The sequence below is a fragment of the Hippoglossus stenolepis genome, chromosome 15 (genome assembly GCF_022539355.2).
Source record: "Hippoglossus stenolepis isolate QCI-W04-F060 chromosome 15, HSTE1.2, whole genome shotgun sequence".
Lineage (NCBI taxonomy): Eukaryota > Metazoa > Chordata > Actinopteri > Pleuronectiformes > Pleuronectidae > Hippoglossus > Hippoglossus stenolepis.
In genome coordinates this window covers 21,111,119-21,135,293 of record NC_061497.1, presented here as the reverse complement: position 1 = coordinate 21,135,293, position 24,175 = coordinate 21,111,119, and the positions used below count along the sequence as shown (strand labels likewise).

Sequence of the window (24,175 nt, the reverse complement as noted above, 5' to 3'; positions counted from 1 at the left end):
AAAAAACAGGAAGCGCCTCAGATACAAATCGCTTTTGGACTTTTTAATCAGGAATTGTTACATTTCATAACTCAGCCACAGTGATGAGACTTCTTAAAAATACCACAATTTTCCTTCATTGCAACTTGTTAAATCAACCTTTAAGTCAAAGTCGATCTTTAATCATGAGTCAAACTCAGTTAGTGTCAGTCACTGAATGTGTAGCAGCTCCTGCAGCTTTGAACTTTAACTCGTAATAAAACTTCTCTCCTGTTGTTGTTTCTTCTTCTTCTTCTTCTTCTTCTTCTTCCTTCTACTTTCAGTGTTTAACTCTTGTATAAAAAAGTCACACGGTCACAACCTTCAATTCCAGCCGTTGACATGACAGATGACGGTCAGAGAAATGCATCGTCCCATAGTTCACCTCGGATGATGTCGCTCCAGGGGTTCGGCCATCTTACAGGCACCTTTTCCCACCAAATTACAGATTTCACATTTGGCAAGTTCACTCACTCCAATTATCCCCCGATGTGTTTTCCAGCTGAGTTTGTTGCAGCACATTGTCTTTTACAAAAATAGTGATTAATTACAGCCATTTATTCTAAACTCCCCTCCACAGTTACTCCTCCTTAAGTGTGGCTCCTCTCGGATTGTGTCCGTTCACCTTCACCCTGTCGCCTCCCAGCTTCCCCTCTGCTTGAAGTTTGCGGATCAGATCGTGGGGGCCCTTCCCCATCAGCGCCGACGGGTGCCTGTAGGAGCCTCCCAGGCGGTCCCACAGCGTGAAGTACTGGCCGTAGTTGTAGTCGAAGAAGAGGTGGTGGTCGGTGTGGTGGGCCGAGCCGTTGATGACCTCTGTCAGGGCGCCGGGGACGCGGTAGTCGCCGTCGTGGATGGAGATGGTCCAGATGTTGACGAAGACGTAGAGGGCCAGGTAGAGCACCTTGTGGAGGGGGAAGAAGAAGGGGTAGATGTGGTAGGGGAGACCCTGCATGAAGCCGTCCACCGGGTGAAAAGCGTGGCTGGCAAAGGGACTGGGGATCTTCCATATGTGGTGAGGCTTGTGAAACAGCTGTGGGGATAAGACAGGAGAGAATTTATTAAACCATGATTTCATATTTAAACTCAGCATTCTGAGGACCCCTCCCCCTTTTCAACGTATTAACATTATTTTATGAACCCTTATGAAAAGAAATGCAATTAAGGTTTGATATTTTAAAGTTGAACCATAAAATGTATCAGAAATACCCAACCAAACATATAGAACTTGAAAATATACAAATTATAAAGCAATATATATTAACATTAATAAACATCTATTCATTGTTTATTCAGTAAAATATTTTCATATGAGCAAGAATTAACGCTGATGTGTCTGTGAAAGCTCGTATCGATTTTTATCGTACAACAGATAAATCAGCCGGGCTCTATTTATTAGCTGATATTATCATATTTCAGTATTTTTCCATATTCTGGCTCGTAGATGACAAGAAAATGCAGCGTAAAACCGAAATTTACCCCTGTGATCAAAGTTGTGTTAAAATTAAAAGTCATTAAACAGCCCTTTATTTAACTGGAGAGCTGCACCTGATTAGTTATAATATAAAACCCACAATGACCTTATAAATGAGCTTGTGATGGAGGAAGCGATGAATCCAGTAGATGCACATGTCAGTGAACAGCAGGAAGGAGATCATACTGAGGACGAGTCCGGTCCAACCTGAAAACACACAGACCAGCTCAGCAACGAGAATCTGGAGCCCGGAGACAAACCCACTGGAAACACGACGACGACAGAACAACTGTAAACCGGTGGAGGCTCATCGAACGTACCCAGCGGAGATTCATCAACGCTGTCGTACAGTTTGCTGTATCCTCGGACTTCAGCGAAAAACAAGGCCACAGTGGGAAGACTGATCACGGGAAGAGAGGTCATCGCATATTTGATCTCCCTCCGCACCTGATTCTGTGAAAGGAAACATTTTAAATACATGTTTGAAATAAACACACATGTTGCCCACGCTATAAAATGTCATGTGATAATCAGAGCTTTATCCCGATAGTTGTCTGGACTTTGCTAAAAATATAGTTCCCTCCCATTTTAGAAAACGACTGAATCTTTATATAAGACAAGTAAACAACAGATTTTCTTGCATATATTCATTGTGTATTACTACTTTCTTGTGTCATTTTGTTTCTGTGAAGTACTTTGTGACAGGGGCTATAAATAAACCTTACTAATGTTTATTCATTTAATTTTGTAAGATTCACATTTTCAGAGAGAATGAGGTCACTTAAGGAATCAGCTGATTCCCTCCAAGCTGCTTTTAGAAATATCCAACAACATTTATTATGGATTTGAAGTTCTCTCTCTCTTTCTTAATTCTTCACATGACTCTGTTCACTTCTTGTGAGCAGAACCTCAGAGCTCAGTCTGAAATGATGTGTTAACTCCATTTGGAAGATGAATCACCCGGAATGAGGATCATTTATTGAATGTGACCATTAAGGCCATTAACTGGGTGTGGGGCCTTTAGGTAATTAATGTGGTGCCAGGCACTAATGACACAACACGGGGTGAACACAGTAACAAACACAACTGTAACATACACAATACAAACCTTGTCATTAATCCTAGTGTCTGAGACCATACCTGCAGGACAGTAAACTGCAGCTCCGCTCTTTAAGAAGTTCAAAGTTCAAGTTGAACAGAGCCAACGCTCAGATTTATCGCTGCATGAGGCTTCGTACCTGTAAGAACTGTGGGTGTTTCATCAGCGTGTGGTCGAAGATGAAGAAGTAGCTGATGGCGCCCAGGCCCAGGTACAGGACGGCGGCCCCGAGGTTCGTCAGCACCAGCAGGCTCATGATCTGTCGCAGGGCGCCATCCTCAGGCCACGACGCGGGGTACACGTACGGGGTGAGGACGTAATAGTCGGCAACATTCAGCACAAGATCCATGGTTGAATCTGAAGAGTATAAAACACAGAGAGAGGCACCATCTCTTTATTTTTGCATTTATAAAAAATCTACTAATGGTTTGCGTGATGTCACAGGCAGACTTTAAAATGTGTCCATTAATTGTATTTATTTCAAACTTATTTCATAGAATAAACAATGCATCTATGAGTATAGTCAGGAAGCTGCAGAGGAAAAAAAGAGCCTAACTTTTATCTTTTGTAAAACTACTTCCTCTGAGGTCAGGAATGAAGCTGGTCATGTATTAATTAATCTTAAATGCTTTTAAAAACAGTTTTCAATCCATTTTAATTGTTTTTTTTACTCTATTAACAAATATTTGATTATACATAATCAAATAAAATTACAGCTGCATTATACTGTGTTATAAATAATGCTGTGACTATTCATACACCTGTTACAGAAGCTTTGCAGGGAGATTTTGTGTCACTTGGTTTTATATCTTCTTGTAAGGACATTATAGTTTGTATAATAAACACTTTATCACATGTTTAAACAGCAATCATATGCATGTTAATTAACTCTGTATGAACACATTTGTGTAACTAACTTTTATGTAAACTTAATGTACAATAGTTTTATAGTCATATCTCAGTTGTCCTGCAGATAAAATACTTAGCACTGATGCTACATAACAATAAAGATATAAATCAAGCAAAATAAGTTAAGACACTGATCAGGATAGATCGTTAGAATAAGTAAGATATACAATAGAAATATATACATTAAATGTTATGGCTTCATCTATGAGGACATTAGACATTGGGCATTATTAAGGACATTTGTGTATTTAACATCTAATAATTAGAAAATAGGAGCACAAACCTTTAGGACATAGACCAACTTCCCTTATGTAACAATATGTTACAAACTGTTATAAATGAAAACCGCACGAAAATAGGAAAATAAACATGTTTTATAAGCAGAAAGCAAATGCAGTGTTATATGGTTATATAACAGAATATCTGAGCTGCCCTGACACTCAATATAACGTTATATCTATGAAGTTATATCTATATTTATATCACATACAGTGTGAGAGGACTTTACCTTGTGTCTGCTGCTCGAATCCGGAACAACAGCAGAGGGATGTGGACTAAACTAAAGGTGACCGAGCAACCAATCAGCGACGAGCACCCTGTTACATCACAACCAGGCCATCCAATGAGCGCGAATGATCTCATCACGGCACGTCTGTTATAAAATCCCATTGGCCAATTGGAGGATCTGCTCATGGTGTTACAGAAACCAGGGCAGCGGGGCTGCTGCCGCATCTGGAGCAGGTCTGTCACTGCACATCTGGACTATGACCCGCAGATCTGATTGTGAACTATAAGAAATATAGTTTAACATGTAAGCTTTAATTCTTTAATATCCAGCAGTGATTTAATCTAAAAAAATGTAATCTTCTGGTCCTGGTTTATTTAAACAACAAACTTTGCTTCATAGCATAAATTATTATTGTTATATTATTATTATTTTTGATGTTAGCAAATGTATTTATTAATTAATTAAGTTTGCAGCATACAAGGCCAATAACATTTTAACTCACTGTATCAGGTACTGGCTTCATTATAGGAAAGTTAGTTATTTGCAAAAGCAACTGTATTATATCATATATAATTACACAGGCCCATAATGATTGAATATTACATTGGTTTGATTTTGTTTTGATCTGCACTGATTCTTCTCCTTCTCACTGCCAGTAATCGTAAATTAATGTTTAATTTTGCTTTATTTATTTATTTATTTATTCTGCTTTTATTGTTTGGTTTCACACAGAAAACTCAAACTACTTTGTCATGAAACTGAAACACTCATCCAGCCACAAGATGTCACCATTGCTCTGAGATGGAGGAGACGGATCAGCCTCTGTCTGTGACACACTGCAGAAATATACAGGAATATTATAGCAACTTTTATCTCTAATTATTATCTCTATCACCTTAAATTGAGGTGTGAGTTTAGGTGACAAAAACTGAAAAATCTGGTATATTTCATAGAAAACATGTATTTTTCAGGGACAGAGTACCAGGTTTGAAGTAAATTCAGGTATAAGGGAATATTAGTATCAGTAGAAGTGGGATACTACACTGTCTGGTGCATTGTGGTTGTATTGTTCTGCAGGAAGTAGAACCGTTATCAGAATGGTGAACAGATGACGATGAATAACACACAGACGTTGGATTGTGAACATTTAAATAACAGCTGTCAAATGGAGGAGTTCTAAAAACCTTTCACAGGAAGTTTATAACGTACATAAATTAAATATTAGAGACGTGATATAATATTATGCTGCAGGAATATTACAGGAGTATAAATCTGAGGAGAGCTCATCACAGTTTCCCTCGTTATTAACATGTATCAGACGTTATCAGGGGTTGAAATATAGAGTCACTCTCCTGATAATAATGTTAGGGTATTAATTTTTAAAACATTTTTAAAGTCTGGTTGTTTTGGTGCAACGTGCACGTCCTTTTCAAACCAAGTCACAGATGAGGACGTGCTGCAGATCTGTTAACCTGCGGGTCGATGAAATGTTTGCAGGGCAGGAAGAAAAAAAACAGCTCAGATGCTGCTGAATAACATGTTTATATAAAAAGTCTTCATTCCCTAATTATTATTTTTGTTCTTCTGTTCTGCAAGAGTCAAGATCAACATCCGCAATAGTCTAAGGTCAAAGTTATTTCCATGCATTGACTTACAGAGTTGTGTACAAGTCGAACTTATGAAAGTTGCTGCATGAATTAATTGACTTATTCACAACTCTGTCTTTTACGACACTAGTTTTGTTTGGATGTGAACGACCCTCTTCCAATAATGTCCGGTGGCTAAAGGCGCTTCTTAAAACTGGGGATAAATCATAAGTCGACAATGACTCTGCACGTTTCCAAGTTTTCAAAATTGAATTGAAGATCAACATTCTTTTATTTACAGGGCTTAAAGCTCATTAAGGTATGTGTTGAATTCTGGGGCCACAAAGAAGATTCATTAAAATAGTTTGGGCGTCCCTGGTGGTAATATAAACATCATAATGAAAATTGATCTGAAAGAAAATTGCCAATGTCTCCTACTTAAAAGTAAAGAATGAACAAAGTGAAGGAAAGAAAAACAGAGTGACGAGACAGAAAAGAAGAAGTGAAGAGTGATTCTTCAAATAATAACCAAATAGAAAAAGACTGTTTAAAGGTTTATTTTAGTGGCTTAAGAGTATTTTTCTAAAGTTAGTGTCCAAATTTACTTCAAAACCAGAAACGTTGGAGCAGAAAACACAAGAAACAACCTCAGCGTCACCTGATGAAAGTCATTCAGGTCATGAATGTCAAAATGAGAAAACTTTCTCCGTGTAAATTAAACCATTAAGCAAGAAAATTCTATTTTAGAATTCCTGTGTAAAGATAAAATAGAAATTCCTGAAACCATATGTCACATGACGTCGATATGATGGTTTTCTTTACACACTGACAGCAACAGTTGTTAAAGATCCTGTAGGTGCCAGTAAGTGTTATTCTCACAGTTTGTTTGTGCAGGCTCGACTGGAACCGTCTCCACTTTAGAGGCAAGTTGGTGTTTGGGGAAAAGAGGCGTCTCGCAGACAGTGGAGGCATCTCCCTCTGAGCGCAGACACACAATCAGGATATCTGCAGAGAGGCAACCCTCACGCTGAGCCCCAGATAACCTGCTGCTCATCATCTCCTCAGTAGGCAGCAACACTGGATGTGGCACTTTGGGAAATGTAATCAAAAAACTGGAGAAAGTTGTCGCGACTGCAGACACGGCGGCTGTTGAACTTTTTAAAAAACGTCGCATATTGGATTATCTGGGAGTATGAAGCTTCATCTAAATAACTTTATCAGTATTAAAAATATTGTGTTATCGTGACCAACAGAAATGGAATGGTAATTGTTTTTATATTTTACAGAGAAAGATTTGTTGTGTTTCAGTTGCTCCCAGTTTAAGATTTTACACATATTTTATATATATTTATTATTCTGACACACGAGAGCTGCACCACAGACAATAATCTGAATATAAATGGTTTAAATATTCATACATGCAAACAACTCAAACTGATTTAAAGTCCAATTGGTAGCAGAGAAGTTGTTAAAATCTTTTAAAAGTATTTAAAATAAAAAAATGACAACTTGTTGACAGAGAGAAAGAGAGGGAGAGAGAGAGAGAGGAGATATAGAGGATAGAAGAGAGAGAGAACAAAGAGAAGAGACAAAGAGAAGAGAGAGACAGAGGGAGAGAAAGAGAGAGACAGAGGAGAGAAGAGAGAGAAAGAGAGAGACAGAGAGAGAGAGAGAGAGAGAGAGAGAGAGAGAGAGAGAGAGAGAGAGAGAGAGAGAGACAGGGAGGGACCAAACACACAGGTTGGTGCAGCTTCCTTCTGAGGACATTGACGTCCAGTAACTTTAACTCGAACTTTACCCACAATTCACATCTGACTTCAACCAGAAGCCCTGAAACGACGTTTAGCCCCGTTAGACGAAGGCTCTGGTCCCAACGAGGTCAACTAGTCCTCTCACAGACTCATTAACCAGCTGATGCATCATCTGGTGCTAATTGAGGGACTCGGGCAGCGTCTCAGTGGTCAAACGATCCGTCGCCTCGTTCAGCCGCCGTTTGAATCCCTTCACCTCCTCCTCACATGCGAGTGTGTTCGCTGCTGGAGCCGCATCTGCTCATAAATAACCAGTCTCATAAACTTTCATGAAATGAGAATTAATTCTGAAATGCAGATCGTGTTGTGTTGCAAAGTTAATTTCCCTCCACCGTGAAGAGGTTCATGTGGCGAGAGCACAAACTGGAGGCTCATTTTCTGGTTCAGGATAAAAAATAAAAAAAAACTTTGTGATTCTGCAACTTCAAAGCTGCGTTCAGCCGCATTAACACACCGTCCAACAGCGTTAGCTAACAACTGACAAAGACTGAGCTGTACCTTTGCTGCAGACATCAGGATTTCACCTTTGTTTGTTTAGTTTTTTGCAGGATTACACAAAAACTACCAAACCGAATTCCACCAAACTCGGAGGAGTGAAGCTCCCTGAGCCTATAGAACACATGGACTGTATATAAAGATGGACGATGCGTCGCTACTTCCTTCCACTGCTTCCTTCCTTCCACGAAGACAGACTTCTTACACTCGAAGACGTCATTCGGAGTCTGAGCCGTGAAGATCAGGAGATCGAGGTGCCGCCGATAAACAAGCTCGACCAATCACAAGCCAATCAGGACATTTCACCCCAGCATCAAATAACTCTGAAACCAAATAATAACTATTCCTACAATCTTTTAAAAACGCACGTTGACAAGTCGTCCCCTGAGGAGCCAGAACTAAAATATCTCCCGAACATCAAATATTGACATCCACAGGACCTCGTGGTTAAAACTAGAATCGTGACATTTCCATGACACACAATCATACTTGTCATTCTAGAAACTCAAGTGTTATAAAAAAAAAAGTGTAAATCCCCACATATTTCTCTATCATTGAGAGTTTCAGGATTGTTATTTCTTGTCAGTTTTGCTTCCTGATGCTGCCGTCAAACAGAAAACCCTTGCCAGGTTGCGTTGCTCGACACGAAGGAGTCAAGAGCAGAACATGTTTTGTATTCAGGCAGTTTAAGGTTTTTGGAGATCGCCGCTCGCAAGGTGACTGACAATCAAGATGCACGTCGCCTCCTTCCCGTCTCGCGGATGATGAATGGTTTGACTTTTCTGCGTTTCAGGAAAAACAAAAAACAAAAGTGACTGTGAAGGAAAATGTCGACTCGCACAATTTGTAGTGGAGGTATTGATTTGTCAGCTCGGTAAATTTGGACTAATACTCGACTCCACTCATTCCATTTAGCAGATGATTATCGGTTATTGATCTCCTCTGTGACGTCATCCTCACACGGCCTGATGGGATTCTTCTTCCCCACAGACTAGTAAAAACAAATGCTCCTGCGTTCTTTTTAGCTGCTTCCTTCACTTTGTTTCTTACTTCATCACTGTTGAGGCGGCGTCATCGGCCAAAAGACGCCCGCTGTTACTTCCAGTTCACCTTGACGGGTACAGTTCATGTAAATAAGCTGTAGATGGTGTTTCTAAGGTTCGTGGATGTAAAAGTTAAACTTTGGAGCTCAACGAAAATATGGTCCTAAACATCTAATACTAAGATGCTTCTGCCAATGAGAGGAGAGACAATCTGAAGCTGATATTGATCGATTCGTTTCTATGTCACATGACAGGTGACGTCATCAAGATGTCACAATGCAGTCAGACCACTAGAGGAGGAACTCAGTAGAACACAGACCTCCACCAACAGGCGCTTTATACATGAATTCAATCAAGCTGCACCAAATTACACACACTCGTAGATCTCAGTCCACTAAAGGTACCTGAAAAGAAACAAAACACCTTCTATCTAAATGTTAAAGAAAGTGGGAGAAACATCTGGATTGAGCTTCGGATTAGCATCTGCACCAAAATCTAATTCCTTTAATTCTTCCCTGAAAACATCCCGCCAAGATTTCTGATTGCTTGCAAACCAACCAACAAATCAAATGGAACTCCGAGTTATCGCTGCAGACACGACGTAAAGCTTATTAAGTTAAATAAAACTTAAGATCATATGGTAGGAATGACATCTCAGTAGATAAATTAGCTTTGAAAGGCTAAATAGACATGGTCGCCCCTCCGATACTTTTCATCTACAATCAGAACTAACTAGCAAACCACAAGTTTCATTAAATAAACCACAACTGGAATCTTTAGGATTGTCCCACCCACAGTTGTTATGTTTATAAAAATGTTCAGGGTGGTATTGTGTGTTGAGTTTTGCGCGGCTGCGTTCACATCACACACCATTCTCTTTTCCTCTAAACAAAACAACGACGAAGAATGCGGCGACACGGCCAACTTCGCAATCTGCTGATTTAGTTTCACTGAAGTAAACGCCACTCGACGGCGTGTACATCGCCGTGTTTTGTTTTTTTACAAAGGACACTTCACTTAAGAGCTACAAGAGTCACACAAAGAGGGAGAAAAGCCACAGTGGCAGCACATTAAACACCTCGTCTCTCTGTGATGTGCCGGGTCAGCTCACAACAAAGGTCCCGAGATGAAACAGACTCATTTCGCCGTCGCTGTGGCCCCGTCCCACTTTCACAGAGTGAAAGTTGGAGCCTTCTTTTTGGTTAGATCTGTAATCACTATCCAATCTGCCTGCAGGAGAAAAAGAAATTTAATTTGACAAGGAGGTAATGAACCCGTGCAGCCATTATCTTATACAACCCATTTGAGAGACTGGTTGAGCACTGATGAAAATTCCATTAAACATAGCTGGCTGATTTCTCTATTTTGCTCAGTGGCAGAAAGCCTTTTTTAACCTTGCCAATTTACTTTGAACTCTCAGAGTTGCCAAGGATCATTATATCAAGGAGCTTCAAACACTCACCCTTAAATGATTCAAATGCAACAACCTCAGACTGTGGGCTAATAACCTCTGTGATGCATACACAAGGCACCTGCCTCTGCACGTCGGGGCAGGAATCTGCTCCTACACGCAACTTTTTTCAGCTCTCAGAACTTTCTCAGAACTTTTTTCGGGGCCAGACTTCACTTTTCTTTACTTTTCCCAGTAAAGCCCCGGGCTTATCCCCGCAATGCAGGCCATTCATTTATTAAGTGTGACATACAGATATGATGACACGCGTCATTTGGCGTCCACGGCAGATGCCCGATAAAGACGAGCGGTGCACAGAAGCCAATCGAGGGAGCAAATGTGGCCTAATTACGCAGAACAATTGCTGTTTTTCTGGACTGTTGATGTGTGTCAGCTGACGTCCGCCTGTGATGCGCTGCATAGAATACATGCTGTGTTTCGATTCCTGCTCTTTTGATCGTCCGTGTACAATATTCTATGAGGGATGCTCAGTATTCATGTTTTCCCTATTTTGACTGACACACACACACACACACACACACACACACACACACACACACACACACACACACACACACACACACACACACACACACACACACACACACACACACACACACACACACACACACACACACACACACACACACACACACACACACACACACACACACACACACACACACAGCTATTCAAGGACAATTCCGCACTGGGAATGGAGAAGTCGGGGATCGAACAATGTATATACAGTGAAAAGGGACAAACTGACCTTGATCGTCAGCTACAACTGTGCAGCACTGATTGCTTGGTAACGGCTTATTTACGTGAAGTATTTTTTATATTTATATTCTGTTCAATAGCCTTAATATGGATCTATGTTTAAGTCAGTCTTATGTACAAAGTCACACAGCTGGTTCATCTTCTGTGTGCGTTGAGCGAGTGTGTTGCACAGATACGGTGACGTACAAACACTGACGCGTTTCCATTCACCTCCTCCTACACAGCCGAGCAGAATGTGAAACATTTGCCTCTGCATGTTGTCCCTCGGTGGAGGTTGTAGAGGTTTTCTCACAATGACACACTCTTCCTTTAACCTTCCATGTGCAGTGTCACCGGACTGGAGATGAAGATGGACGAGATAACAGCTCCACAAAAAGCCAAAACATCTGGATCGTCCCTGGTTTCTGGCAGATGGGACATGGGCCAAGTCGAAATATGCGTTATATATATTTTTTCTAAAAGATCGTTTCTGTTATTATACCTAGTTCTCATTACTTTGATGTATGTCCAAACCTATATTTTCACAGTAAGTTTGATCTTCATTAGTACTCCATGTTCCATATTATTTATCAACCACTGACGACGGGGGAATAAAAATAAAAAGGTTGAGAAACGTTGCATCAGCAAACTTGAATTTCAGTTGGAGAACCACGGTACAATGTTGAAACCGCATATTCTTGTGATCACTTGTTTTATGTCAATTCAATGAGATGTCTCGAAAAATTTAATGAGCTCTAGAAACAGAACCCCCCCTCCCCCTCTGAAAAGTGCATGACGATCTTTTTAGTCTGTATTTAGTCTGTAATAAAGCAGCACAATTTCAGCTTGAAACATAAAGACTATTATTACTGAGACAATTAAGAGTCTATTAGAAAACTAGGATTCATTAAGTCCAACTCAAGCACAACTCTGGTGTTTGTGAAGAAGATTTTCGTCTCCGCGCTCGGCTGCTCAACCTTCTTACACCTCAGATTAGACCTTGGCTCCGGGTCCTCACAGCATGAACGCTCAAATTACGAAATGGTAAAATCTGAAGCCATGTGTGCTCCATTTAATATTTATCAACTCCTGAACGCACGTCAGTATTTATTTGTTCCGTGCCTCCTTGTATATTCATGACATGAATAATGCCGTGTATGTTAATCAGGTGGCAAGACCAAGAGCAAAGTTTCAAAGCATCCTTCTGGAAAATCAATCATCTGCACGGCCTCCTTAGCACCAGCCGGCTCCAGTGCTCCCCAGACAAGATCACAGCTGAGGAGTGCAGTGTCTCCGTCTTACATATTGCTGGACTTACCACAGGCGCTGATTAGCAGCCTCCCTCCCCCTGATAGATGCTTTGTGCTTGATTTTAATGAACTGATTTGCATTAGCGAGCCCTTCTCCCCTCCCTGTGCACTTGCCTCTACTTGCTCTCACGCAGTCTGGCAAACCAGGGCAGAGCTCTCGTGGAGAAGAAAAAAAAAGAAATAAAAAAAAAAAAATCAGTCAACACATCCATCAGTAAGCAGCCGGCCAGGCGCACTCCGAGCCAAGACAGAAATATTGACAAAATGTCTGCTAGCCATCTTATTATCTTGCCCAGGGTTGCAGTTGGCAAAATAGCACATGCTGGAGGCAGCAGTGGCGGCGATGGTGGTCGGGGTGCGAGTGTGTCAGCGCGTGTGCAGGTTCCACGGGTAGAAAATGAGCGAACGTTTGTCGAGCTCGCGACCCCGACGTCCTGTTGTTGTACCGCTGAGCTTCGAGGGCTGCGCCATCATCTGTGGCATTAGTGTTTCCTGGCTGCGATAGCGAAGCTGGAGGCAGATACCAAATGAGAGCACGTCGGGTAATGAGTGATTCAGTGTCCATGTGTCTGCTCTTGGTTTATTTTGATGGTAACATGTGGCAACAGGAGCCGGACACCGGTCCCTCAGCTGAGGGTACGTCCAAAAAAAACTAAATGCCCTTGTGAACGGATGGAGAACAGGAGATGGGACCAGAAGCAGGAATGTAAATGTGATTTTATCTTAAAATATTCTTTGGTTTCTTAGAACTCTGACCAGGTTGTGGCTCCAACACTATAGAATACTGGATTCAATTTGGTCTTTGTCTCACCTTATGCATGTGTTTTTGATTCCAACATTTAATTCTCCTGTTACTTCTATTTTCACTGACTTTTTGTTGCTTATTTATTGAGCATCATAACTTTTATGGGGTCATTTTATTTATGTGAAGCACTTTGATCTGTGAAAGGTAGGGTTGGGTTCCGTTCACACTCTAATTGATGCAGTATCAGTACCTGGAATTCAGTGTCGGTATCCAACGATACTTTTGTTTTAGTACCTTGCTCGTTCTATAATAGCAGAAAATATAAAAAATGCATATTGAAAAAAAAAAAACAGGTACAGTAGGAGGCGGTAAACGATCCGCCAGTAAACCGAGAGAATAAAATGCCAGTGTACAAGCTAACAACAATATTTTCTCCGGCCATAACTCATCCAACTGGTGAATTAATTACCAGAAAGAGTAAATGTAACTCATTATCTTATCCCAAGTTAGGACCAGTCAAAAGGTACCAAAACTAAATTAGCAGTACACACGTATTATAGTGACTGCTGAGTACATGGTACACAGATAAAACCAGGTTTACAGACACAACATGATGGAATAACTTTGGTACGCGGCCCTGGACACTGATTTTGTGCTCGCGCTGAACTAATTATCAGCTCGACACGATTCCGCCGGTCACACATTAGTCCAACATGATCTGAAGCAGCAGCTCACACCGACTCAACGTGGCCGAGGTCAATGTTACTGCTGACTCACGTCACACTGACTCAGCGGTGGGATGAGATTCTCTGCTCTGGACGTGGGCCACACGCTCAGACAGTGACTAATGTGCTGCATGACTATTGTTTGTCGTCTGTGGTTTGATATCATAACTTCGTGGAGAGAAAACACTCGTTGATCTGTCACTTCTTTTCTTAAGCTGTACGCCGTTGTCTTTTTCAAATTGCTGTTTTGTGAAATGTTGGTTCTTGACAATGTGTTTTGATCAACGTTGTTTTGTGCGGTTCAATTTTGTTAAACAGTGAAATGTTATTTTTTAAAGGTTTTGTGAAATGTAGTGTTTCATGTAATTCATCGTCCTTCATGAAATGTTTGTTCAATTTTCTTGTTATTTGTGAAATGATGTCGTGTTTTAAGCAATGTTGTTTTGTTAAATGTTGTTTTGTGAGAGTTAGAAAAACATATTTCACAAAATACATCTTGAATGTATTTAGGTTTTCGCCGTTGCTCCTCCAGACTTAACGTAAAGTTAAACTTGTTCCAGTCTGAGGGTGGATGGATTCAGGAGGTCATGATCTCACTGGCTTCAGCTGAACATTTAAATCTCATACTCATAAATCCCACTTTAACTTGAACTATGGAGGATTTTCCACGGTTTCATTCTGAAGGGAACTGAAACAACATTCCCTCAACATGCAAACATGACAACACGTACCACGATGTATGTTGGTCGGTCAGTGGAAGCATCTGAAAATGCTACTTTGACCGATGACCTATTTGAAAAACGAGCGCCGACTTTACGTTGCCTTCCCACAATGACCCTGGGTTAGCAGGAAGTGCAGCGGAGATGCCCTTCACACTAAAAGAACTTCCTTAGGCTACAACTGAATGGGCAGCATTATTATTCACAGCCGCTATTATAAAATGTTCCCCTCGTCCTCCTTGACATCTTGCACCGTCCTTTCATTAAGACAGAGCCGAGGCAGCGGGAGGTCAAGGCAACATCCAAACAATGAAGGGGTGAAGTGTGCAGGGGGCCAGAAATAGCCGAGCGTGGACTAAAAGAAAAATGACGGAAAAGCGAATTTGCAAATCAGCTACGAGTGTTTTGCTGATCCAATCCACAATCTGGCTTAATAATTGAAAAGGTGTCAGCTAAGGTCAGAGTTTGCTCCCTGGCTGAACGGATAAAGTGTTGGACAAAGAACAAGATTAAAAACAAGCGTTTTTAAGTATAAATCTTTAGAATAAATGGCCATAAATATACAAGCAAAACTGATCTTAAAACAGAAAACATGTTCTGCGTATATGTTCTATCGAGTCATCGTCAGTTAGCCTGTATCTGACTGAAATATGTCTATTAATATTAAAGAGATTGTTGTTTATTTCGGCACAAACGCCAATGACCAGAGGACGAACTCCACAAGTTCACATTGTTGGATTCAAGACACACGACGAGTCAATTTTCCAGCTTCTGCCAAATGCTTTGTGATTTTTAGAGGTTTGGCAGAGAACTAGAACGTTAAATGTGTGTGTGTGTGTGTGTGTGTGTGTGTGTGTGTGTGTGTGTGTGTGTGTGTGTGTGTGTGTGTGTGTGTGTGTGTGAGAGATATTCCTAGGATAGTGGTGGGGGGGGTCGCACTTCAACTTTAATGTAGGGTCCCCCAGGTCCTGTTTGCCTGGGGCCCCCCCAAAAAAGCCTTGAAACGCTCCTGACAACCTCGGATGACGTGTCATAAAACGTGGAACAGCTCAGGTCCCCTTCAGGATGAACTCGAATCGTTCTCATGATACTGTGACTTTCCCATGTGCTGATATAAATCATTGTGTTTTATACCTGTCAGGGAAAAAAAACTGTTTGTTGTCCGTTACAAAAGAGACGAGGGGGCACGAGGAGCACGTCGTCTGGAGCCGAGGAACTGCCGCCCTCATCATTCTGCCGTGATGCTTATCAGAATATCACTTAGGCAGAAGTTTTGCTTCGGTGCCTCTGTCACAGTCAGCGTCCGGTCAAAGACGCAGCGTCATTTCTGTTTAACTTCCACAGCCGATCACTTTTTACACGAAGCTTTTTAGGGTCAGTCTGCTCCTGATTCAATATTTTCACACCCTTGACTTTCTTAACTGCTGCATATCCTCTCTTTTTTTTATACAGAGATCAATGAATGTGTGAATGTCAGTGGGTTATTAACCTCAGAGACCGTCCAACGCTCGCTCCCGCTGCTTCCTCTGCAGAGGTGCACGATTTCAGGCCGTCGACTCCACCGTGCGAACTCCTCGTCTCTTGAACCCAGACGAGTCTCTGGCAGCAGCGAAAAGATGGAACCTGCAGTTGATTTTACGACGGCAGAGAGGAGCAGCATTAATTAGGGAGATGTGACCTGAATGACTCTCAGAACTCTCCTCCATTTCCTCTGGACGCCGGTCACGCGTCACGTTCTTGTGCATTTTGGGAAGCTGCCAAACGCTGTGGGCATAATTGAAAAATTTAGGGCCTGTTTGATTCCCTGGTCAATGCACGACTATTGTCTGTACACAGCCGAGAGCCGAGGAGCCTCTACGTCAAACAAATGCAATAAGATGAAAAGCTATTGATTCCTAATGTTGGGGAAGTGGTTTGTGGCAACAGCTACAGTAATGTGATACAGCAGGGAAGGAAATGATGTAGAAGCTGCTTCAAGGACATTAAACCAAATATAAAACCTGATTATGAACAATTGATATTTTTCAGCTGTAACATTGGACATTATAGATTTGAATTATATTTTGCAAATTAAAAATAATTAAAGTTTATAGGGTCATTGCCTGTAACAGCGAATGCTGTGTAGCGGTTTTCAGACATGCACTGAAATGCAATGGAGGCGTTTTTATGTGAGATCGCAAATGTCCGACTCATTTGCTCCGGACATTTTCCTGCCAGTCGACTAAAATGTCCTGAGAACGTCCAAGTGTGAGAATCACGAGTGGCCGGGTGTGTTGGTGGCGTTTCTTAAAACACAACGGACATAATATATCGGGATGAAAAAAGGAGCCATTCACGTAGAAGACAGACAAAGATGTCGACTTGGAAAGACGAGTTTCGAGAGCTTTTGATGATAAGAGCCAACGCCTGTGTTGATGTGCTGTAAAATATAATATATACTGCCTCCTGCATGCTCTACCCCTGAGCTTGCAAGGATGAATAAACGCAGATCTCTGGATGAGTTGCAAAGACGAATGCACTCGGATCAAGTCGACACTCAACTCCCAATGAGCAGCTTTCTCATTGTGACACAGATGTTATGCAGACAAGTTTTGTGGTGAAACCTCATTCAGAAAAATATTAGTGAAGGAAATCCTTGTTGCCGGTGTGGAACTATGAAAAATGGATTATCCTACCCTGCATGAACAAAATCCTGCTAAGACATTCACCGGTTTGTTTGCCAAACTACTTCCCCTAAAGGAGTTTCGCAAAATCCCTCAGGTCATGAAACGTCAGAAGGAAGTGTACACATTAACATGGTGTACTGTGGAACCAGTCCGACAACCAACGACACAAAACCATTACAGCCGTCTGTACTGAATCCGTTTATCCTGAGGAGTTTCCTGTTCTGAGAAGACAAGCACGGAAGTTTGCATCTTTGTTTGGGACGAGGTTTCAAAACTGACTCGACCTGTAACTCGAACAAAGATAAACAGTTCTGGTTAAAACCCAAGAGGTGGATGTGATAAAGATGTTCAATCATTTAGTTCGTCCCTCAGAGGATGTTCTCAAAATGAAATGGTCTTGATAGAAGAAGGTTCTATAGCCCTGCCATAAAATGTTACATGGGAATGAATCAGAATATCTTGGTTGATCCCTTAACTTCATCTGACTATCATCAGGCTATAGGTAATTTTAGTTTATGACCAAATATCTTCTAAAACTACCGACATTCCAGGAACCTGAGCTACCTTGGTTTAGCACATGTTAGCATGCTAACATCCTTAACTAAGATGGCAAACACTGTAATCATTACAAACTCAACATCTTTGAAGAACATTTATTTAACATATACTTTGACTTTTTAGTTCGGTCCATGTCCCATCCACTAACAGAGGAGGTGGGAGTTATGACGTATACTGCAGCCAGTCACCAGGGGGCGATAGAGATGAAATCAGCAGTGTTTCCAGAAGTCGCTTGCTTCATTTCTGGGACAATATATCGTCCAACAAAATGTGTTATCGTGACAGGCCTAGCTTGATATTTTTAATAATGCACCAAGTGAGAGGTTTCCTTTCACTGTTACACATATCCATTCTTTCTTTATTAGGATCCCATTAGCACCAGCATAAGCTAATCTTCCTATATGGTCCAGTATATGGAAACTGTCAAGGGTTTAATCTGTGTTTTGTTGCGGTGCTAAAAAGGCGCAGTGAAAAATGTTTGGTGCCCCTAAATGAAAAAGTGAGGAGCCCCAGTGCATTGACTGTAAAAAGTTATTCTGAAGCCCTGTTGTGATGTGTTAATAACAAACTATAGTATAGAAGCTACTGCAGATGATGGCCACAGAGTGCGTCTACATCCAGGTCCATCTCACACACACACACACACACACACACACACACACACTCTACAGTGACTATATTACTTCAGACAGCAGGACGACGCCACAACAAACACAGGTTAACACACACGGAGGAAACGCAGCCGACAGCGAGACGTAGCTGCAGGTGATGAACAGCGAGGAAGCAGAAAACGCTGCTGTCGAGGCAGCAGAGCAGTGGGCGGGGCTGAATCCTGAAGATGGAGAGTAGCCAGATGAAATCCCCCCCCCCCAGAAGGGTCTGGGATGAAGAAGTGAATGACTGGTGCTTTTTTTTCCCTGTGTGTTTGTATAGCAGACAATACAAATAAAGCTCAGGATGAATTGGACCTACTGTGAAATTTGATTGGGATGAATGGACCTTGATGTTCTTTCTCTCCGTCTCCGATCTCTTTTAATTTACTGGTGTTGTGGAGGATATGGTTCTCATCATTAATCAGCAAGACAAATGAATCCCCTGCTGCCTCGGCAAGCAACACACACACACACAGGGAGAGAGAGAGAGGAGAGAGAGAGAGAGAGAGAGAGAGAGAGAGAGAGAGGGAGGGAGAGAGGTGGAAGAAGAGAGGAAGGGACGGGGTATATAAATCAAGTCTGCTTTGATTAAATCACCTTTGTCTAGAGGACACGGCTAATAAGATCCATTAGGTTGATATTGGGGGGATTCTCATATATTGTGCTAAAATATCAATAAAAAAAAAAAAAAAAGAGGCTAAATCATTCAAAATGGTTAATTACACCCAGGCGATGGAACTCTTTACATTAAAGTGACACTAATTGGTCATATTCAATTCAAATTACAATCATTTAGAGAGAGGGGGGGGGGTGTGATTATCTCGGAGGGATTTGAGTGGACTTGATGAAAGCTGTCAGTAAACAAGAGGAAGTATCGATCACATGACAAACGATACGTTCGTCTGAGGGTGTATTTTTATTCTTAAGTCAGTACTGGTGCATTTTTAAAAGGGGAAACTGAAGATGTTGGTCAGTCCCACCAGTCAATGTCATTTTGAAAGTTTTTGTCGCTGTGATCCTTTTGAAATACTGTATTTCCTTTAGCTGTCGTTATCGTGCACTTCCCAATCTGTCCACAGAAAGGCGCTCCGGCACCTGTTTCACTGCCGGTACAGTTGGTTATGAGTCACAGAAGCAGAGGAGGCTGTTTTCTGTGGAGGTCTAACTGGCAGAAGTGGGGCTGCAGCATGTACAAACAGGATTTGCATTTCTCATAGATAAATCTGCAGAAAAAACACAAGTCCATCTGCAAACGCCTTTAAAATGCAGTCGACACAGACTCATGCGTTTGTTCTTTAAACACAACATGTGGCGCAATTCTCCTGAGATTGTGACTCGGACGTTTTTAACCCTATCAATAATAAAGCAAAAATTAACAAGTAGAAGTATTAAACCATAAGTATACGTTTCTATTTCTGCAGGTTAAGACAAAACTATAACTTGAAGAGAATACTTTTTGAATATCCCACACAGACGATCTGGACCTTGTACTATGAAGCAGGATTTGTGGTTATCAAGGTAACGACTGGTTCACTAACTATAATTACCATGGTAACCTACGCTGAACCTTCACTAGATCAAGTTATTACCTTCCCTGCATGGAAGCAGAGGAGTAACCAGCTCTCTCATGACCTTCGACCTTCTTATACAAACCTTCCCCACCACTCTCACTACCAGTACTATATTAATAACTTTGTCAACTCCTCCCCTCACCTGTTACCAACTTCAACCCAAACAATGACTGTCCTGACCTGCACACACTGTCCAGCTGCAATAGACGACCACTTCCACTACCACCATGCTTTGTCTCCGTGCACCAGTTGCACAGTCTTGGTGGGAGGTCATGGGAAAGCTGTCAGAGATCCTCACCCTCAGATCTCTCCTCTCTTCCGATCCCACATCTTCAAACTCAAACTCATTCTAAAGAGCATTAACCAACCGCTTAACTGGAAAGACGGAACAAAACCAACAGCGAACCATCGGCTCAACCCGTTAACAGACCACTCAAACCTGGAGAAACTCATTTCTCATTTCATCAACGATTATTATCACTTTTTGGGCTTTTCTTTATTCGTTTTTTGTTATCTCTCATTTCTTATTGTCTACATTTTGTGTTTGTTGTTGATCTATAAGTTGACTGACACTGTCAACAGCCCAACTACTAGCCAATCACATCATCAGGAAACTAGAGCTGTTGATCTACAGGACACCGACAGGGACAAAAGAGTTCACAGTAAAGTAAGAAATAAGAAAGAGCGACATATCTTTTTGCAATTCCAGACTTTTTGTTAGACCCAAGCTTAAGACAGAGTTTATCACACTAAATAAATACATCATCATTATCACAAATCCTTTGAGGGCCGTGGGGGGAGCTGGACGCCTCCGGCTCATGAAACGCCCTCACAGCTGGATAAGATGTTAACTTTGAGAGAGTCCACAGAGACGAGCGATAACCAGCTCCGTAGTAAAGATTCTCCGGGACGACAATAGAAACACATCCCGGGTATGTTGAACTTGGTAGTACAGGCCCCTGATGTGCAACAGAAACACAACAACACTGAGAAAAAACAAGAGCTGCCGTTTACGACATGCATTATTTAAAATCTCTCATGGGAAGATAAACAGCTCCACGGTTGCATTTAATTAAAACAAAATACTGTATATTTTTACTCTTATTGCACTTTATTACTTGCATTATTTATTTATTCTGTTGTTTGTCGTGGTGCCACTATTCCTGGAGGGCAACAAAACAAAGCAAAATATTTAAAAAAAATGAACTGAACAGTGGGTTGAAGTAAAGAAAATGAGCTTTGTTCTGCGTTGAAGAGAAAATCCCATAAATTAGAAAGTAGTGTTACTGCACATAAACAGAAACATTCAAATATGGATGTGAATTATGTGCATCATCATCATCATCCATGTGTGGGTCAACTAGAGGAGCTGGAGCTGTTTGCCATGTTGTGACGGCGTCGATGGAATTGATTGAGAAACAACAGTTCTCATCGTAATCACAGCCTTGAGGTTCCTGCCCGTCACCTACAGCTCGTAACATGATTGGCGGCTTTGGTCAAATGTATTTATGGATTAAACACGTTGACATCTACCGCACGGTCACTATGTACATTTCAGTTAGCAACAGCACCCTCGTCATTCATTCGTTTATCAGTTATGTGCACCACTTATACTTTGAGGGTTGATGGATTAGGCGAGAGGCGGTACAGGTTAAGATATTCACACCTACGGGCCAATTTAGAGTCTCCAAATAACCTGAATTCAATCTGCACGTCTTTGGACTGTGGGAGGAACCTTGAGAAAACTAAAGCCAACACAGAGAGACCTCGGCCGAACCGGGATCCAAACTGGGAACCTTGTAGCTTTGAGTGGCACAACTTTATAGTCCCACTCACTGAGCTGGAACACAGCTGAACGGTGGATATTACCCATGATCCCCAGCTTCCTGAACCAGAAGCGCTGCAAATCCACCAAACCTCTTGATATTTTCAAAGTTTCCTGCTGAATATTTGAGAAAGAAGTCATTAAAACCCAGAGTTTACGTCTTTTTAACTGATCTAAAGTTCAGCTGTGCTCTTCAACTCGCTGGACCTGATTCTGACAGTTGAAGCTGCGACTCTGAGTCAGTTCCACCATCAAACTCATTTTCAAGCAGTTTTAAGGTTTAAAAAAGTTGCATATTGTTATTTTAAAGCACATGTACAGTCTGACACACAACACACAACGTAATTACATTCAATTGCAAGATGCACCGGAAAAATAATCTCTGTCACTGCCCCCTCACACTTCTCTATATAAGAAAAACAAGAGAAGACATGCAATATTACGCAATACCACACATCACCACCAGCTCTGACCTGAAGATGACACTTTTCTGACACAGTGTCAACAGGTTTGTGAATTTTTACTTTTGCAGAGCTGGTATTTGCTGCAGGGCGGCTGGACCCTGAGAGCTGGACCCTGTATAATATTTATCCTCCATAGGAACCAGCGCCTGGTTTGTTTTTGAAAAGCAGCCAGGTGATCAGAAACGGTTTAAACGAACCCCAGCTCGCCCCCTGCAGGCGTCTAAAGACCCTTTTCCACTGGTCAAAAAAACCTACTTACTCCCACTAACATCTGTCTTTGTGTCGACAGCCCAAAGATCTGAATCCAAACTTCTCAGAGCTTCATACTTCCAGTCACAAACAACAATTATCCGTCACCTCAGGAATCAGGAGATGCTGCCCACGTCTTTAAACCAACTGGTGCCGTCACTCAAGCAATCAGCACATATACGATCCAACCTAATCAAGATGAACAGAGATTCAGAGACTCACAGAGACGCCTCCTGGAGAGGAAGAACGTGCCGTGAACGCAGCAGACGACCGGAGGAGGAGGACAGAGCAGATAGTGAGGAGGTGACATCACACAGGAGCGAGTCCTGCATCCAAAATATACAGATATGAAATAAAAGGCTCATCTCCATTCAACTAGCGAGCAGCAATATGAGGGTCAGCATTCAGGCCACATTTTGGTTTCACATTGTAATTAAGGGAGGTCACTAAGACTTTTGTGTGACATACGAGCTACTGCCCAGTCAAAGTCAAGTCACAGTCAACTTTATTGTCAATTCTGCCACGTACAGGACACAGACAGGATTCAAAAGACGTTTCTCTCTGATCCCCGGTGTGAACATAATAAGTACTCAGAACATAAGGCGCACGGTGGATAGGATGAGAGTAATCGAAACTGGAATAGTGCAAAAAGTACATTACTAGTGAAGTGATGTACTGTATATCCACAGGATGTAGTAAATAGCAGTTAAATATAGCGAGAGTTGTAGTATGATAGAAGCGTTTACAATAAAAAAGGTGAAATTACTACAAAAAGTCAGTCGCTCCTTTAACAGAAACAACCGGAAAACCCACAAGAAAATAAAACTTGCAGGGCCCGTTCAAAAGTTAGTTAAAGACACATCTAATAAAACCATAAAACAGTGGTCGGCCACACTAATGGTGTCTTTGTTTAAAAGACGCACATTAATATACAAAAGAAAACTTTACAAACATTTAACAAAAAACATAAATGTAAAAATATTAACTGTACCTGGAAAACCCGTCCTTTCCTCCAGTTGGAGACGTGAAGCCGACTGGAACCTATAAAAATCCATGTTAATGTCATTTTGAAAGGGAATGAAAGTCTCTTTAAAAGGAATCACTCCCAGTTTTAGTCCCTCACAAAACATCACAGCATCAGAGAAACTCAAATCTGATCCACTGAGCTAAAACATGTATTTCAAATTCTACAGTTTAACTATTAAAGTCATAGTAAGCAAATAGGGATTCAAACAAATCAAACCTGAGCTCATGTGCTTCCTCTCTCTCTCTCTCAGGCACAGGTGAACGCCCCACCCCTTTTATAGACTCCACCCCTTTACCTGGACTTCCTGTTATCTTCTCACCTCGACTGCTGCATGCTTTCTCCTTTTATATTTTGTGTTTTGAAAACCTGTGTATATTTATTTACGAGGGAATAAAACCAACACCCTTGATCCATTTCACTAATTAATAATGTCAGGAGAGCCGATGATAATCCGACTTATGCTATTAAATTAAAAACATAAGAAAACAGGCACAAACACAGAGTTTTCGGG

The 24,175-nt window shown here is 41.4% G+C and overlaps 1 protein-coding gene across 2 annotated transcripts; it reads right to left on the bottom strand.

The window, feature by feature from the left end:
• Window positions 1-28: 28 nt before the first annotated feature.
• sc5d (sterol-C5-desaturase) lies at window positions 29-23,899 on the bottom strand. 2 transcript variants are annotated; one of them, XM_035177690.2, is made up of 6 exons: window positions 23,881-23,899; window positions 23,629-23,678; window positions 2,731-2,948; window positions 1,813-1,945; window positions 1,599-1,699; window positions 29-1,051 (listed from the first exon to the last, which is right to left on the bottom strand). In XM_035177690.2, the coding sequence occupies exons 3-6, from the start codon at window positions 2,938-2,940 to the stop codon at window positions 599-601; spliced, it is 897 nt and encodes a 298-aa protein (XP_035033581.1). In that variant the 5' UTR covers window positions 2,941-2,948; window positions 23,629-23,678; window positions 23,881-23,899; the 3' UTR covers window positions 29-598. The 2 variants fall into 2 exon arrangements, with proteins under 2 accessions (XP_035033581.1, XP_035033580.1); XM_035177689.2 differs by lacking the exons at window positions 23,629-23,678; window positions 23,881-23,899 and adding an exon at window positions 4,009-4,118.
• Between the last annotated feature and the right edge of the window lie 276 nt (window positions 23,900-24,175).